Genomic DNA, 18850 nt, shown 5'->3' with positions numbered 1-18850 from the left:
GAAGGCAGAGGGATGGAAGGACCAGACACGTGCGTTCACCAAGGGAAGAGTCTTGAGCAGCGATGGCTAAGTGCTATGGAAAGCCAGGAAGAACAGAGTCGCACCTAGCCCCAGGTGACCTATAACCTTGACCTATGACTCGGGCAGTGAATTCTGACCCTTTCAGCCTGGTTTGATATGAAAGGGAACTAGCAACCTTTCTACAGTGCCAGGCTGGAACCCACTCTTCAAAGGCAAACGAATGCCCTACCACCGAGCCACACACCCCGACCCCTTCCCCATGAGGCTCAGGGCGGAGGTGGTGGTGTTGGGGGAGGTGGAGCACATGTACAGACAGTCTACCTCTGTCTTGGGTTTCTATTGCTGTCATAAACACTGTCACCAAAAGCAACTTGGGAAGGAGGGTGTTTATTTCCGTTTACTCTGACCTTGAAGGAAACTGGAACTCAAACTGGGCAAAAACCTGGAGGCCGGAGCTGAGGCAGGAGCTGATGATGCAGAAGGCCACAGAGGAGTGCTGCTTACGGCCTTGCTTCCTGTGGCTTGCTCAGGCTCATTTATTTCACAGTCGGGACCACCAGCCTAGGGTGTGGCACCACCCATAGTGGATCCTTCCCTATCAATCACTAATCAAGGAAAATGTCCCACAGACTTGCCTACAAGTCAGTTACTATGGCATTTTCTCAGCTGAGGTTCCTCTTTCCACATAACTCTAGCTTGTGTGAAGTCAACAAAAACTAACCTGATAGGAGCAGGAAACAGATTTAACACTTATACTGAGAAGCTGGCCTCTGGCTCCTCTCTAGAGAGAGAAAATGTTTTCTCAGCTGCATTTCATACAGACTGTGTTGACTCTCAGCCAAACAAGTGTCTGTGGGAAGATCTGGCTGCCACCTATGGACAGCTTCTCTGGGCATCTGTCGCCTTCCCCACAAACGAGAGAAAACTTGAGAGATGATATTTTAAAAATGTTGTATTCAATTATTCACACCAAAGAATATCCATTAAAATTATGAACATTTCTAAATATATTTCATGTATCATACATATATATATACTTTATATGTATAATTACATATCCACAAAAGATTTCTTACTTCTTTAAGCATGTGAATAGAACAAAGATAGAGATTTTTGCAATGTAACACCCATATATGCATATATACTGGCTGTTTGAATTATGAATTTATTTACACCTTGTCTGAGTTATAATAAATGATTAATGTTCTATTATACAAACATAACAGTAAAGGTTTTTTTAAATACAAAGACTGCAAATGAATACATGAAAAATTACACACATGTACAATATTTATAATTTATAAATGCAAAGATAAGACCTCTTTAAATTATTGCACTTGCGCACTTTACAAAGATTTTTTTTTTTATGTCATACATATAAAATCATCTTTTTTTGGAATTTACTAACTCATCAACTATAATAATGTTGGATATCATTAGCTTGAAATTCTTTCTTTCCCCTTCAAAAGAGAGCCCATTAAGGCTTTGGCTGCAGACCCATCCACTGAGGATCAGTTGCTGGGACCTGTGCCCCTGCTCCAGCAGGTGTTGGCCAGCAAGGAGGTTGTCCCTATGGCCTCTGAGGTGTCTTGGCTGGGTGTGGATGGCGGCGGACCTCTTTTGTTACTGTGTTCCTGTGGAGAAAGTTGCTCTTCTTGGAAAGAATCCAGACGCTGCGTTTGTTCTTATGTTAAGTGTTTCACAGTGTTCTGGGCAAGTACGTGATTTTTAAATAGGTGGGGCACTGTACACAGAGAGAGACTGCTTTGCATCATCAGCTGCACTGGGATTTTGTACAGTAAATGAACATGTAGCGTATACTCCAGACAACAGATCATATGGAAACACTATTCCCGTACATCATTTATATTCACTGTTCTAGATACAGCAGAAGACCGGGGGATCGGGGTGACCAAACCAAGAAAGAAAGTGGGGACACCCATAATAGAATAGTATTTTAGGTACGCTACACCATAAACAAGTGTTTGGGGATTTATTTCACATTAGAGATAAAACGGGCAAATGTATAGTACCTGGAGATTGAGCACTGAGCTAGTGCCCTGACTTCCTCTTGAGACACGCACTATATTCAGCTAAGGTTCCACCCTGTGCCCCCACAAGGTCAGGCCTCCAGTTCCAGTAACAAACCCTCACAATTATAGTAAGGAGCAGGCAGACTGATCACAGCCTGCCTTCCACTACTGAGCACTTTGTCATTGCATGAAATGCTTTAAATACGTTCATTGATCAAACCGTACAGCTTTGTTTCAAAGACAGTGAGAATGATGGGCTCTGCTGGGCACCCCTGATTTCAACTTAGCATAGAGAATGCCAGCCAGCCAGCCGGCAACAGAAACTCATGTGTGAAAATAGAATGGCCATGCAAGTTGAAGCCGTGGCTGTCAGCCTGTATGTGACTGACTCAGATTTTACGGGGACTGTCGAGTCAGCCTGACACTTTGCAACAGGGGGAGTCTGTGACTGATGGAAAGTCATCCAAGAATCCTACTGCGCACAGCATCAGCACCGCACAAAGCAAATGCGGGGTAGGAATGTACAGAGAAGAGACTTTCGAAACCAAAGGTAGCCGGGAGCCAGAACCCAACAGATTGATGCCTCTACCTGGAACCACCGTTCCCTACAAACAAGAGGAACCCATAGTCACCAGGGTAGATGTCAGTGAAGTGGGGTGATGACAGGCACCTGGTGAACAGGGATGCCCCTACCAGGGACACGCCTCTTTAAAAGTTGTCCCCTACACTCTGGAAAGGTAAGATGAGCACAGGAGAGAAAGGGGAGAAGTCAGCATTGAAAACGAAAAAGCTCAAGCCAAGGCAAGATGCATACTTTTGTTCTATTAAAGCTGACACCATAGTTTAGACCTAAGAGAGCAGAAACACAGCACAAGCTAAGCTCATTGAAAGGCCGGGTCTCTAAGGCGTTGTGCAGCAGAAGGCAGGCTGTGCTAATATATCTAGCACATACATGAACACACTTGAAAGAACAGAGTTCACTGGGTGAGTATAAAATAAAAATGCTAGCACATGCTCAAAAGAGGAGAGCCACCCTAAACAGGTCACATCAAACCGCCTATTTTTTGCCATTGTGGGAGTAGGTCACTTAGAATATCTCAGCGACCTGTCTGGCCAGCACTGATCACTCTTCAGGCTGGAGGGAGCTGGGGGCAGGATTCAACTGCTCTCTTCTTGGCAAGGGGGAAGGCTGACCACCACCAGCCCAGCATACTTTACACTGCCCCACAGCTTCTCAGGCCCTCTGCTGAACTGAGATAGAATTGATGTTTACAAACCTTAGGCTGTATTTTGCTGCCCGGGATCAATACTTCACACTGGTATTGGCACTTACATATCCAAGAACATTTTCTCAGAAACAACCACAACAAAAGATAACCACAGTGTGTGGCCACAAATTAGATAAAAATAATCATTGCGATAAAATTTGTGTTATCACAAATGACTGCAAGTAATATAATTTTGGTGAGTTGAGCATTGTTTATATTCATTATTATTCACTAAGTTTGCATCAGCCATTAATGAGAAATTCCTGAAAACCTTTGGAGAGAAAAAACTTGGTGAGACAAGAGGGTGGGAAAAGCTGAGGCAGATTCCCATGCCTGTATGTTAAATATGCTCCACTTGCCAAGACACAAAAAAACCAATCCTGCCTGTGTGAATTCTAAAACCAAATTATTAACTAAACATGGCTGTATCCTGGCCTAGTTTATTCTGGGCAGATTTATGCCTCCTAACTGAGTCTTGGCTCATGGAAGGAACAATGTTGCAAAGGTCTTCCCAGGTATAGTTTTTTTTCTACAAACTGTTTCTCACATGATACTATTTCCCAAGAGACTGACCGACCAGCCAATAAATCTCTGGCAGGTTCCTCTGCAAAACTGCCCCAGGCAGAGCAAATTCAAAGAGACTTCTGTAAAATCCCTACTTCTACAGCAAAAACAGTCAGTCATAGGTTTCCCAGTGCCAGGTCCTTTTATATGCTTGGTGACAGAATCCATGCACTCATGCCTTCAGAATGCCTGAATTAAACGGTCGTCTTACACACTGCTCCTCCCTGCAATTCAGATTCCAAGATGATAGATGATCAATTTGTGTGGATCGAATGGCTTTTTGCTGCAGCCAGTGTCACCTGTTTATATAAGTGGACCAGCTTCAGTGAGCACCCCTGGGAGAAGTACATTGATGGGAGAACACACTCATGATAATTTCCTTATGGAGAGCTGTTTCCCTACAGGGAAAAGAACTGTTTTTGAATATGGGGGTAGCTGTCCCTTTTTATAAACTTTTTCTTCTTCCTTTTCTCTCCTTTTGGTGTATGTGTGTGTGTGTGTGTGTGTGTGTGTGTGTGTGCGCTGTACATACATCTGTGTGCTTGTGCATACATGTGTGTGCACATGTGTGCACAGCCCTGGTGTTGTAATAGCTTCTCTTGTTGACATCACCTTGTAACCAGTAAATGGAGTAGGACACAGCAGGGGAGGAGATGGTGACATTTTAGAAGCCCATGGGGAAATCGCATGTACAGTGTTACAGTATTCAGCCCACTCTGCTACAACTGTGAGTCAGAGTGTGGAAGGAAACTGGATAGACTTTGCAAATGCCAAGCTCCTGTGTGTATGGTATCGGGTGTATCAAAATCTAGTCCAAAGATTCATCTTAAAGCATCTTTTCGTGCTCCTGCCAGAGTGCTGAGTGTTTGTTTCTGGTCAGTCTCTTCCTTCTCAAGGCTCACCAAGAGAGAACAACCGAGCCTGGATTCTCTGGTCTCCATGCTGCTATCCTGAAAATCCCCATGGTGTGAACCTGTGACTTCCTTAGGAGTCCCCAGGAAAGGCCCAGGGGTGTCCTGGCTTCTCTAGAAAGTCGCGCAGGAAAACTATCCAATACAGCATTTGGCGTTCCTTATGGATGTCTGAATGGTGAGAGGAGACACCATCTGGGTCAACATGGTGGCCCTGCACCTCCTCCTGTCCTGCCTGATTGCACCGTGAGGAGACAGATCAGAACCCTGGGAGACTGACGCCATGCTGTGGAGCCTTTCAGGCATGGGGTGAGGTATCTTCTGGAATAATCTTTTGTTTTGGACATGACTAAAATTCTGCCATAACACACAGTGAAAATATAGAGGTTGTTAAAATTCACATTTTTTTTTTTACCCACAAGATTTGCTTGCTGGAGGAAATTTATATGCCTTACTTTTATTTTCTTTGTATAAAGGGATTGGCGCAGTCGCCGAAGGCTACAGTGAGGGGGAGGGGAGGTGTTTTAATTCTTTGACATGGTTTGAAGTGAGAGCTTCAGTTCCCCGATGCCTGGGATGTACCCTGTGTCCCCTGGATGAGGGCAGAGGTATGCTTCCTTCTGAGTGGAGCGGACTCGCCTACGTGCCCCCAGATAGACTGAAAGAGCACAGCTGTAGTGCACCTGTAATCAGCAGTTTGAATTTCTCTATCACCTGTGGACTGTAACCTTCATTACATGTGTCCCAGGCTACAAACTCAGTTAACCTACAAGAAGGTCACATGTAAACTTCACAACAAGGGGCGTGTGTCCCATTCCTAACAAATGCCACCAAGCAGCAGCATGGCACAGAACCAGGGAACCGGCCACACCCTCACAGGAGGATGCAGGCAAGAACCCCTCCTGTTAGTCTCTGCCCCCTCCAGACAGTGCAGTGCTGGCCTGGTAGCAAATAGCATTCGGAGGTCAGGTGGAGCCACGGAGTAGCCGACGTCTGAACACGGCGGAGCCTGGGTTGCTCACTGTCCGAGGTGTGTGCGGCAAGCAGGGAGTCGTCTGCTTCACATGGATATGCGACGGTACCTTCTGAGAGGGGTTTTTCACCCCTTGAAAACAAAAAGAACGAAGTCACAGAAGCAGGTTGAGTCGGTTGCTGGGCAGACATCAGGACGTCACTTCAGGATCAGTCGTCAACCTTCACGTTCAGCTTCTCAGATGTGCTCTTGCTAGGCGCCGGGCCTGGGCCTGAAATCCACATTGCTGTCTCTTCTCCCCGAATTACCTTCTCCCACTGACTGAGGTTATCCCTAGGAACAAAGGGGTGGAGTTACAGGCAGCATCGAAACAGAGTTCCTGGACTGGTTTTCAAAAGTGGCACCCGGGCAGTGTGAGACAACTGAGCACAGCCTCGTTAAGAGTCACTCTGATGCGGACAGTGGCTGGTTCAACGTGACTGGGCAGGCTCTATGCCATGTCGCCTCAGCTGTGAGCCTCGGGGGCAACAGAACCCTGGGCATCTCGTTGTACCTGCTCTAGGCTGCAAAGACAGAAACTCTATTGGAGCAAGGGCAGTATTTCCTAATTATTCAGGATGGAATCAGCAAGGGGCTGATGATACCTGCAAGGAGAAGCCAGGGGTGTCAGGGAGCAGAAATGCTATGGTCAAAATGACAGAGAGTTAGTGAGGCCACTTAAACTTGTTTCAGGGTCCTCTATCTTGACAGCCTCTCAGGTGTAAAACAACTCAAATTTCCTGATTTGGGCTTTCAAATCACCCCACCGCAGACACGGCACCTCTGTCCCGGTGACCACCCACAAGAGCCCTATTCTCCCACCGCCTTCCAATCTTTTCTCTCCCTGTCCTCATGTGGATGATCACAGGCCCATGGCCTGACATCCCTGCAATGGTGACTGCTCTATGTGCCTCCAACTTTTTCACGGCATCCCAGCCTGGCGTAGCTCTTCTTTTACACAAAGTCGGAGTCAGAAGAGAACTTCGACACTGGCAAGCACAAAATGTATATGCAGCACTACTAAAAATCCCCCTACTTTTTAAAGCAAGCACACTAAGTAAGATACCTTTAGGGGAAATTTTTTTTAAAAAGTCCTAAAATAGGATATAAGAAGGGTAGAAGTCTTAATCTGCACCATAAAGTGCCATTTCCCCAGATCTTAGAGATTTTCTGAAATGTTGGGAAAGACATATACTAAAATTAGTAATGTCCTTAATGTTCATGTGTACAGTATTTAAATACTAATGTGATCTTAAAGCGATGACATAGGTCAGCCAAGCACAGGAAAGTGGGGATTCATCAAAGCTTCCCAAAGCCATCTGCCGCATTCAACAGGCTACAGCCAGTCCTGTGCTGGAAGAACCAACAAAGCCACCTACCCCATTCAACAGGCTACAGCCAGTCCTGTGCTGGAAGAACCAACAAAGCCACTCGCCCCACCCAACAGGCTACAGCCAGTCCTGTGCTGGAAGAACCAACAAAGCCACCTACCCCATTCAACAGGCTACAGCCAGTCCTGTGCTGGAAGAACCAACAAAGCCACTCGCCCCACCCAACAGGCTACAGCCAGTCCTGTGCTGGAAGAACCAACAGCTACTTACCCTGACAGCTTCTAAATGGTTATTACAAAATATGGCGTTCCAGACAGGGAAGGGTGTTTTCAACTTAGGATTGTTAACATACAGGTATGGAATCAGATGGTTTGATATTCCCACTGCCCTTTAATGTCAACACTTCCTGTAAGTTGATCCCTCTGGGAGTGAGGCATAGCCCATGCCCACAGTGTGGAGCCATCTATGGATCTAATTCTAGTGACCTCCCTATAATTGGGGCCACTGAAGCTCAACAAGATGAGCATTTTGTACCACTTTCCAAGAATGGATGGAAGAAAGGCCATCTCTCAGACAGGAAAACAACTGATCGAAAATGGCCTTCCTTGTTGGTTGTATTTGGTGTTTTAAAAAGCAATCTATAAGCCAGACAGTGGTACACACCTTTAATCTCAGTACTCAGGAGGCAGAGGCAGGCAGATCTCTGAGTTTGAGACAGTTCCAGGAACTACATAGAGAAACCCTGTCTGAGCACACCACGTTTGGGTTTTATTTAACATCTTCTGGTTTCTGCTTACATTCGAGGAACTTGTCTTACAAAGGAAATTAGAATCTTTTAAAATATCATTGTTCTTGACTAAGTTGGGCTCTCAGAACAGGGGGAGGGAGATTCTGTAGCCAGAGCAGGTAACAGGTAAGAGGGTGAAGCACACCCAGGAGGAAGGGTGCCCCCTAGATTTCTCTTCTTCCACAAATAGTTCCTGCTGCAATTTAGGCTGAGCCTCTGTGCTGGCAATCACCTGAGCAGACAGCATGGTGGGCACTCCTCTGCATGGTGACAGGGCCTCCTGCTATCTTTTGGAGAAAATGAATAGGCATGCTATGCCTATATACACTACGTAGGAGACATACATTGGCAATGAGATTTATGACAGAAGGCTCTTTTGAGTTGCTGGGGACCACACTGAGTGTCAGAGTGGTAGAGGGTGCTGCCTGGCAGGGATCTATGAGTCAAGGGCTGGCCAGCACAGATCACAGACAGGACACTCACAGACTCAGAAGGGAGCCACTTCCAGAAAGAGGTGAAGTGCTTTCATGGAAATTCCGCATGCCTGGCCCACACAGCACAGGTGGCAACGCTATTTCAAGGGGTCCTCGGCACACAACAGCTGTCCCTTGACCTACCCCGGTCCATGGCATGGGCTGCCAGAGCCATTTATCCTGTCTGAGCTGCATAATAGGCTACCTTCGCATTAGCTAGTGTTTGAGATTCAACTCAGATAAGAAGAAAGCCAAGGGGGTGTGGCTTTGGGAGAGGACTGCCCACGACTCCTGACCAGGGTGAATGGATATCAGAACAGAAACGTGGGCTTCAAATCAGAAGGCTCACTGTAAACCATGAAAATGACATACCCACGGGCTGGCGGAGTGGAAAACCCCAAGAAGAGTTCAGGACGGCTTTGAAGCCCCTTGGCATGCTGTGCCTACCTGCAGGCCTTCAGCAGAGGCTCTGTGGGTGGGAGGATCTGCGTCAAGGTGGTGTAGCAGGGAATGGCCACAGCATTGTAGAATCCAAGCTGCCACAGAGAGAAATGAAACAATGTCGCTGTTAGAAAGTGGATGGTCCCCACTTTTTCTGTCTCTGAACCCAAAGTATGAAGTCAGCTGTTCTTGCCGAGTGTTGCTTCTTCTATGTGCTGTATGTGTGCTGTATCCTCTGCATGGTGCTGTGTGCTGTGCTGTGTACTGTGGGCTGTGTGTACTCTGTGCGTGTGTGTGTGTGTGTGTGTGTGTGTGTGTGTGTGTGTGTGTGTGAGAAAGAGAGAGAGAGAGAGAGAGAGCGCTTTGTGCTTTTCCTGCTGTGTAAGGTGTACATACACAAATCCTTAACACACCGCTACAGTTTACACCCATGGAGTTCAAAGCTTAAGTGAGTTCAACAAGACTCTACTTTCACCTGGCTCAGGCTTGAATCCAACGTCTGCTTTAACTTAATGCTGCCCTGTGGACAGACTCCCTTTCAGCTTAGCATTCAGGGGCAGCTGATTTGATGTATTTCCAGTTTTCTTCTGTGACCTCTAGCCTTGTGCCATCCCCACCCCTACCCCCCACCAGAGACTTAACCCCTTCAACAGACCTCATGGTATTCACTGAAGTTCTCCTAGCTCCTCTCTCTCTCTCTCTCTCTCTCTCTCTCTCTCTCTCTCTCTCTCCTTCTGCCCACTCTCTTGCCCCCTAATTGAACTCCACAGTTCTAACAGCTGATGGTACCCTTCCTGCTCTAGTGAAGGGCAGATGTGGATGGGTGTGGGGCTGAACAGAGCACAGGTAACTGTCCTCCCCCCTTCCCCGCCCCCCTGATGAGCTCCTCTTCATAACTGGCCAATAGATGGCAAAGTGGCAGCCATCTGCTCCCTAGCTTAGCTCCGCAACTTCTTTAGAACCTGAGCTTCTGGAAACAAGGGAGAGGAGAAGCAGCAGGAAGTCTTCACAGCTCCCATTTGCTTTCTCCTGCTGGAGTTACTAGTGCAGTCTTCCCGCTAGGGCAACGCTTACGCATTTCCACTTTGAGCTGCTTTGAAGCTAAGTTTGAAGTCCAGGTGGACCTGGCTCTCGTGAGCCTCCCTCCGCAGGCTCCTGGGGGCCAGGGTTACAGGGATGAACCAGCACAGTGGGCTTGGTTTTAATTCCATAGCTTAGGCAGGCATTCTCTTCTTCTAAACCTTAGTAAGGAGTCACTGGATTAGAATGTCCAGAGAAAAGATTGCTTAACTGGGAAGCAGAACGCTTCACTGTTGTGACAAAATTACTTGACAATATGCAAATTTAGAATTTAGATGAATTCGTAAAATATTTTGTGCATCTCAGAGGTATTTAAAACTCCCTCATGCTACCAAAAGAAGTTACTTCTTTTGGCAGAACTCAATCTATTTTCACATAAGCTGCTATTCTGAATGTAAGGACTAAAACAGGAACTTTACTGGGACAGAATATGTTGTAACTGTTTGGAAAGACTTTGCTAGATCCCTTCCTTAATCCATGTGACAAGATATATTTCAAATAATTTACTAACCAAACATAAGGCAGCTAGGGGGAGAGGCAACAAAAGGAACAGCTAGGGGGAGAGGCAGGTGGCTACACCACAGAGTGGGCAGGACACTTGCAGGGGCAGAAGACACTTAATAGTGAGCTCTGTGCTTGAGAAAGTTCTAGGGAGGGTTAAAAACCACCGTGTCCCATGGGTAGATGGTGGACAGACAGACGGACAGCCATGGAGATGGCTCTCGTTCTTCATACCTGCCCTTGAGGGACTTCATCTCGCTTGTCTCTGTCCATCATAGGAATGGGCTGTATGCCTAGCTTCTTCATCTCATCACCCTGGAAGAGACGAGAGGAAATAATCTGTAGTTTTCAAATAGACATAGGACATTTTGGTGTTTATGAGGTTTTTCTTCAAAATAAATATCTTGTGCCCCAGGAGATGTGCCAAAGCAATAGCAGTCTCTGCATCACTGTCTGGCACTGTATTCTCATGGGTTTCTACATTTGCTTGTTTTGTTTGCCAAATTTCCAGACACCCACCACTGTGCAACAGCTAATGGCAGGTGGGGTGACAAAGATGCGAAGGCCTGAAAGCTGTCCTTGCTTCTCTTTCGAATGGTTCTTCCTTTGTATGAAAGAGTAAAACGGGGCTTGAAGAGTATTGACCGAAGAATGATAAGCAGTTTTCCAGAACTGTCAGTGGGGATCCAGGACAACTGACCCCTCAGTACTGCATTCCTGCCATGGGTGGATGCCCTAGGGGACATCCCCCACCAGGCTTAGGGAGGAAGGTTTACATCATCCTCTGGAGATGTCACAAGATAGACTCTTACGAAGGCACTTGCTTCTGTTATAACCCAACAGAAGTGTTAAAATCTTCTTAAGGATGCATAATTAGTCATTTAATTAATTTTTTTCCTTAGAAATCACAGCTTCATACCAAGACCATCTAAGATTTGTTAGAGTCGGGAATAAATTACTACACTTAAAACCCTGTGCCCTAGGGGAAAAATTCCTGAATAGAACAGCAATGGCTTGTGCTGTAAGATCGAGAATTGACAAATGGGACCTCAGGAAACTACAAAGCTTCTGTAAGGCAAAAGACACGGACAATAAGACAAAAAGGCCACCAACAGATTGGGAAAGGATCTTTACCTATCCTAAATCAGATAGAGGACTAATATCCAATATATATATATAAAGAACTCAAGAAGGTGGACTCCAGAAAATCAAATAACCCCATTAAAAAATGGGGCTCAGAGCTAAACAAAGAATTCTCACTTGAGGAATACCGAATGGCTGAGAAACACCTGAAAAAATGTTCAGCATCCTTAATCATCAGGGAAATGCAAATCAAAACAACCCTGAGATTCCATCTCACACCAGTCAGAATGGCTAAGATCAAAAATTCAGGTGACAGCAGATGTTGGCGAGGATGTGGAAAAAGAGGAACACTCCTCCACTGTTGGTGGGATTTCAAGCTTGTACAACCACTCTGGAAATCAGTCTGGCCGTTTCTCAGAAAATTGGACATAGTACTACCGGAGGATCCCGCAATACCTCTCCTGGGCATATATCCAGAAGATGTCCCAACTAGTAAGAAAGAAACATGCTCCACTATGTTCATAGCAGCCTTATTTATAATAGCCAGAAGCTGGAAAGAACCCAGATGCCCCTCAACAGAGGAATGGATAAAAAAAATGTGGTACATTTACACAATGGAGTACTACTCAGCTATTAAAAAGAATGAATTTATGATATTCCTAGGCAAATGGTTGGACCTGGAGGGCATTATCCTGAGTGAGGTAACCCAATCACAAAAGAACTCAAATGATATGTACTCACTGATAAGTGGATATGAGCCCAGAAACTTAGAATACCCAAGATATAAGTTACAATTTGCAAAACACATGAATCTCAAGAAGAACAAAGACCAAAGTGTGGACACTTTGCCCCTTCTTAGAATTGGAAACAAAACACCCATGGAAGGAGTTACAGAGACAAAGTTTGGAGCTGAGACAAAAGGATGGACCATCTAGAGACTTCCATATCCAGGGATCCATCCCATAATCAGCCTCCAAACGCTGACACCATTGCATACACTAGCAAGATTGTGTTGATAGGACCCTGATATAGCTGTCTCTAGTGAGACTATGCCAGGGCCTAGCAAACACAGAAGTGGATGCTCACAGTCAGCTATTGGATGGATCACAGGGCCCCCAATGGAGGTGCTAGAGAAAATACCCAAGAAGTTAAAGGGATCTGCAACCCTATAGGTGGAACATTATGAACTAACCAGTACCCCGGAGCTCTTGTCTCTAGCTGCATATGTATCAAAAGATGGCCTAGTCGGCCATCACTGGAAAGAGAGGCCCATTGGACTTGCAAACTTTATATGCCCCATTACAGGGGAATGCCAGGGCCAAAAAATGGGAATGGGTGGGTAGGGGGATTGAGGGGAGGGTATGGGGGACTTTTGAGATAGCATTGGAAATGTTACTGAGGAAAATACCTTAAAAAAAAAAAAAACAACAAAAAAAAATCTGTGCCCTAAAACTTGGCCTGGAGTACCTAGGTCCTCAAGGCTCACTTCTTCAGCTCCTTGCTCTAAAGACAGTAACTGGCAGATCTCACTGCTTTCTTCTCTATCCAAATCAGTGAAACCTACCAAGTTCCCTGCTCACGATGATGTCATACATCCCATAAGGGGACAAGTTTCTAGGTGAGGAAATTAAGCATATGCTTAGAGCAAGAACGATGCTGAAAAGGAAACCCAGTGATATGGGACAAGAGAGGGACAGAGAGGCACCTAATGAGTAGCTTCAGGGATGGTGGGGGACAGAGACAGGCTATGGTAGCAGAGTGAGGGCACATGAATTCCATGCTTATGGTGGAGGATTTGACATAAGATGCTGACTGGCCAGGGCTACAGTGCTCCGGGACCACATGACCCAAGGCTGCCAGAGTCATCACTCTTATTTACTTCTAAAAGGCATAGGTGAGGAATTCAGGGGTAGGGCAGGTAGAGTGGGATGCAGCGGCATGGTGAGAAGGAGACACTAGACTTTAGGGGTTGAATCAACTGACAGGACCTGGATGGATATATGCATGGTTCCTCCCAGAGAGGACAAAGGTCCTGGAGGCTTCCTGCCATGCTTGGAGCTTTAATCACTGTGGAGCCTGCAGGGAAGGAACCTATCCTATGTGCCTGTCACATCCCTGTTCACAGCTTAGAATTTAAACACTGTAGGTCAAGTATGATCTGCACAGTATAAAACTGTGTGACACAATGGTCCAGTTTTCCCTGGTAGTGTTCACTGAACATGTTGTAGCTCACACAAACACTCAGACTGACTGTGGCAGTGAAGGCTTAGCACCCTTGACATGAGGGTATATCATTTTCACTAACGGAGCAAGACACGTTCTGTTACACAGTAAAACAAAGTGTGTGTGTGTGTGCGTGTGCGCACGCTCTAGAGCAGTGGTCCTTAGCCTTCCCAGTGCTGCGACCCTTTAATACAGATCCCTATGCTGTGGTAACCCCAGACCATACAATTATTTTCGTTTGCTACTTCATAACCATTAATCTTGCTGCTGTTATGAGCTGGGATATAAATATCTCTGTTTTCTGGTGATCTTCAGCGACCCCAACGAAAGGGCTGTTTAAGCCCCAAAGGGGTCGCGACCCACAGGTTGAGAACTGCTGCTCTAAGGCTGGCCCCTTAAAGAAGACAGAAACTGAGCTGGTCCGTGAGCACGGGGACACTGTCTTCTGCCAGAGGCAAAGAAAGATGACTCTATTTTCTCACCAGTGGCAGATGCAGCCCAGGGCTTCAGAGCCTGCCATGTCCTGTGCACATCTGGTATGATACCCAGGAGCGGATCTCCAGGGGGCAAAGGTCAGCTATCAAATAAGGAGAGTTGCTGTAGCAAAGCTGAGTGAGCATGGTGCTAAATGCTTTCAGTGGGGATCGGAGATCTTCCCCTCAGTCAGGTAGGCTTAGCAGAGTTCTCACTGCATGGCAACATAATAGCTGAATGTGTTGCAATGTGTGATTAACCACCTTTTTTTCCCAAAGTGACCCTTGGCATGACCAATTAAGGTGTCAGGTAGGCTGACTGGCCACGTGCTTCTTTTCTACTGTGATACATTGGCCATTTCTTGGTAATGTCTAAGTTAACACAAGAATCTAGGACTTACCTCAGCCCAGAATTCTGCATATATATCATTCGCTGTCAATTTTGTAACTGGCCATAGTTTGGTCACAGAGCAAAGATCGCAGGCAGTCATCATCAAGCCGATGACGCGGTCTCTAGAAGACAATACAAAACTGGTGAATGCAGGATTGGCACTTTTCCCAGGAACCCACAGCAGGGGGCGGGGGGGGGGGGGGCGGACACGCAGGTATCTCCTGGAGTACAGTCTGCCTGTGTGTTACTTGCTACGACAGAGAAAACATTAAGAAGCAAAAACATATAGTCTCGCAGGCAGGGCAGCAACATGGAATTAAAGCAACATGACATCAGGACTTTCTGCTGCAAGCCTTACAGGAGTGTGCTGTGCTGCTGGTGCAGAGGTATCCCTGTTTGAGCCAACACAGCAGGTGGCATTCTGTCACCTTCCAAATTGCCTGGCGCTTTTCAGAGCTGTGGGTCAAGCATTCATTTCGGAGACCTCTGCAAGTTTAGTGTCTCCTGAAGAGAAAACCTGCACGGTACTGTCTCCCTCTATCCACAAAGTCTGAGATGTACCAAAAAAAAAAAAAAAGTTTAATTCCTCCAAGGGAGAAGTGGTGTGACCAGGTCGCAATGACCAGGTCGCAAGAGGGCTTGGGTGTGTGATGAGCTTGCTCACACATGGAGTGGGACAGGCCACGATCCTCCAAGGCTATGCTGTTCAGCAAGAGCATGTTCAAACTCAGATTCTGCCAAAGAAACGAGTTTTCCACTTAGCTTCTTGGCATCTAGAGCAATGCACTCACTGTGTGTCTGGCCTGCTCTCTGTATAAGTACAGAAAAAAAAAATTTTTTTCTCTTAAAGAAAAATGATGGCTTAATAATTCAAAGAAACATATTGCCTTAAAAATTCAAAGAAGCATATTGTCTTGACTGGATTTTTCTCTCAAGTGATCCTTGAGCTAGTGAAATGAAGTAAGGAATTTTAATAGCCTGGTTTCACCTAGAGGAAACTGCGTATATTATAAAGACCAGGTGTTCTCAGAGATCCAGAACTGCTGTGTAACAGGCTAGACAGGGTAGTCATTTCCAGCTTGCATGTACTTAGTTATTCTGAAGGAAACAGGGCTACCAATAGATTTCTCATTACAGACACAGCCTGGGTCAACAGAGACAGTCTGGTCTTTCGGGATCATCTGTCAAGGTCACACGGGGCTCTTTCTTCCTCCTCACAACAGGATCTGGATCAGCACATCACAAAGAGCCATTTGGCATCAGCCTGTTTCCTTTCCTTCATCCACTAACCTCCACAGTCTGGCTTTTGGAAAGAGAACACCCCAAAGGCTCATTACACCTGCTACAGGTTGGGGTGAATAACTGAGACATTCACCAGTGTGTGGCTACCTATCACCCTAAACAGATGGAGTCCCAAGACCCAAATAGCTTAAAGTGACCGGGGAAATACGCACTTGTCTGAATCAATTAGTTTTCAGCTTAAAAAGAAAGTCATTTCTGAACTTGGCCTTCTAAAGAAATATGTAACTCATTTCCTTCCTCAATTGGTAAATTCACTAAACAGAAATAGAACATGAAAAGTAGCATTATATTTACAAATAATTATTTCATATAATTGAAGTATGGCAGTCTCATTCAATATATTATCACTGAACATTTTTGTGTTAAATAGTATGATATGGTTTAATTCCCCCCCACACACACACACAAAAAAAAACCCTTCTCATTTCAGATCTATAAAAGTATTGTTAATAACACTGGGTTTTATAAAATGTGCACGACTTTTCTACTGGAAATGACTTCACACGTAACAGTGCGGATATAAGGCTCAGCCATAGCAGGGAAGTGTTACTTTTCAGAGTTTGCTGTCAACATTATTTCGATAACACAAAATAAAGTTGTTATCCTTCTGCTCATAAGAAAGTCAACAGCCTGGAAACTTGGCATGAATCCTTATTAAGTAAAATTACTGTTTTCAGTGTCAATTATAAATCAGTTAGATGGTCATGATCACTCCGAAGTGCCAGAATAGATACTTTATTCTATTTGTGAGTGGAATTAGACTTCAACCCTGCATGCATTCTAAGGAGCAGCTGTGAGAGAGTCCACTTCTTGCTGTAAGCACTCTCAGAATGACCTCATGATGACCTGGCTTTCACTGCAAAGCCCAGAGTGAAAGCTGAAAGAGATGCAGAAGTTAGCATATTCACAGTCTCTTGGTAACATCAGACACTTTGGCTCCGTTCATTTACTCTAACAATTCCAATTCCTGCATAATGAGATAAACTCTGCGCTCCTGGAAATTTCTAGTAGGGAAAAGCAAGTAAGGGATATAAAGCAAGCCACAAAACAGAACTCAACATTAGAAAGTCACGTGATACTTTTGCGAAATGGCACTCTACTTTTCTTTCAAGCAAATAATTAAATGTAAACAGCTCAACTAAAATGCCAGTGTGGATATTTGTAACTTGGAAAATCTACACCAGACTACCCTTTTGCTTTTGAAGCATTCATGGTGAAGGATCCCGGGCCTGCCTGCAATGTTCTGTAACTCACTTTGAAGTGGCATAGTGAATCAGAAAAAGACAAACAATGGGGGAAAACACTGTAGTTTTTAGTCTAAGCAGCAATGGCGCACATCTGATCTAATCACTTTTCTGTCAGCCTTAAGATTTGCACAGGAAACATTCAGAAAACAAAGTTACTAAGTGACAGTTTCCTACAGGATTTCTAAACAAACAACTACATAAATGCCAGGTAAAGATTTCCTTACAAGTATGTAAGATGAGTTACAGAATAATGATAAAGGACAAGACAGAGGGACTGTGCAGGGGGTCAGTTAGTTATATAAATACTTAAGGAGACCTCCCAGGCTGCAAAACTCTTAATCAATTCAACTCCGTGGGGAAATTTAATTAGTCATTAAGTGATACTGATTTAATGCATCAAGAAGAAACAGGAATGGAATTCCATTAATATAAGAGTTAATATAACTATATTATATTCTATTAATATAAGAGTTTATAGTTGCCAGGAAGTGGTGGCTCACACCTTTAATCCCAGCGCTTAGGAGAGGCAGGCACATTTCTACAGAGTGAGTTCCAGGACAGCCAGGGCTATACAGAGAAACTCTGTCTTGGAAAAAAAAAAAACAAAAACAAAAAAACCAACCAAACAAAAAAAGTTTGGAGTCATGTATAAAAATTGAACTATAAACTACACACAAAAAAATGTATAAAGTATTTGCATTGCTGTAGGACTCAAAAACAAGTACAGGATGCGGCTTCATGAACTGAAGTCTCTCTGCTCTCCATAGAGAGTCTGGGGCTACAGTGTCACTTGCTAATTGAGAAGTTTAATATCCTTGGCAGAAAGATAGGCTAGAAGATGAATTGTTAAGAACAAAAGTTCAACAGTAAGCAAGCATTGTGCACAGGCAACAAAGCAGTCAGCAAGTGTCAGAGGCCTCGTGCAGCAGACAAAAGTGCACGGAGCAGTCTTGCTCTCATGTTCCCGGAGGGGTCAGTTCCTAGGGTATTGTTAAAACTTAATATATGCATATGTCTAGCAATATAGGCCATATATATTAAAATTTTTTATTCCATATGTATGAGTGCTTCATCTGCATGTATGTCTGTGCACCATGTGCATTTCTGGTACCTGCAGAGGCCAGAAGAAAATATCAGGTCCCCTGGTTGCAAGCTGCCATGTAAGTGCTGGGAACAAAAGTTAGGTCCTCTGCAAAAGCAGCCACTGAGCCACCTCTCCAGCTCTATGCTATGTACTTTCACGGATCTATAGGGAAGACTGCATGATCAAAATGTACTGCATCATTGCTAATAGTGAAAAAAGTCTAGAAACCATCACTGCCAATCTGGAGAAGGCTTCTAGACCTTTCCAGTGTGCGACATTGTGTTCTAGATTTTATTTTTTAAAAAATGAATTCCTCTGGTATGAGCACATTTGAAGGAAATGGCACACAGCTTTGTGTACCCTCCTGGCACTCTGTGTACACCTCTAGAATAACAAAATATGGTATCATAGCAAGCAGACGGCATCTGGGTGCAGAATCCAGAGTATCCCTCTCTTGCCTCTGCATATCTCTTCACGCTGCAGTTTGTTAAGACAAATAGGCATTACCTTTAAAACTTTTAACTAACACAACTTGGTCGCAGCTAATTTGCACCACCGACACAGGGGCCCATATACATTAAACATGAAAAATAACTCTTTAATTTGATGTCTAAATTTTAGCAAC

The 18850-nt window shown here is 44.9% G+C and overlaps 1 protein-coding gene across 6 annotated transcripts in view; it reads right to left on the bottom strand.

Moving 5' to 3' along the window:
• Positions 1-1001: 1001 nt before the first annotated feature.
• Positions 1002-18850, bottom strand: part of Pde10a (phosphodiesterase 10A) — a 460257-nt gene continuing 442408 nt past the window's right edge. For 5 of the 6 annotated variants that reach the window (XM_029471092.2, XM_085832549.1, XM_029471089.2 and 2 more), the window contains 4 exons: positions 14603-14714; positions 10657-10737; positions 8848-8936; positions 1003-6103 (listed from right to left, as the gene is read on the bottom strand). In XM_029471092.2, coding sequence (XP_029326952.1) covers positions 5980-6103; positions 8848-8936; positions 10657-10737; positions 14603-14714 — 406 coding nt within the window. In that variant the 3' untranslated portion in view covers positions 1003-5979. Of the gene's footprint in view, positions 6104-8847; positions 8937-10656; positions 10738-14602; positions 14715-18850 lie in introns of all 6 variants that reach the window. The other variant, XM_021186161.3, reaches the window with a different exon arrangement.

The sequence above is a fragment of the Mus caroli genome, unplaced genomic scaffold (genome assembly GCF_978045245.1).
Source record: "Mus caroli unplaced genomic scaffold, Mus_caroli_1 scaffold_18, whole genome shotgun sequence".
Lineage (NCBI taxonomy): Eukaryota > Metazoa > Chordata > Mammalia > Rodentia > Muridae > Mus > Mus caroli.
Note: the sequence above shows the minus strand (reverse complement) of the source record. Positions and strands in the feature narration are given on the sequence as shown.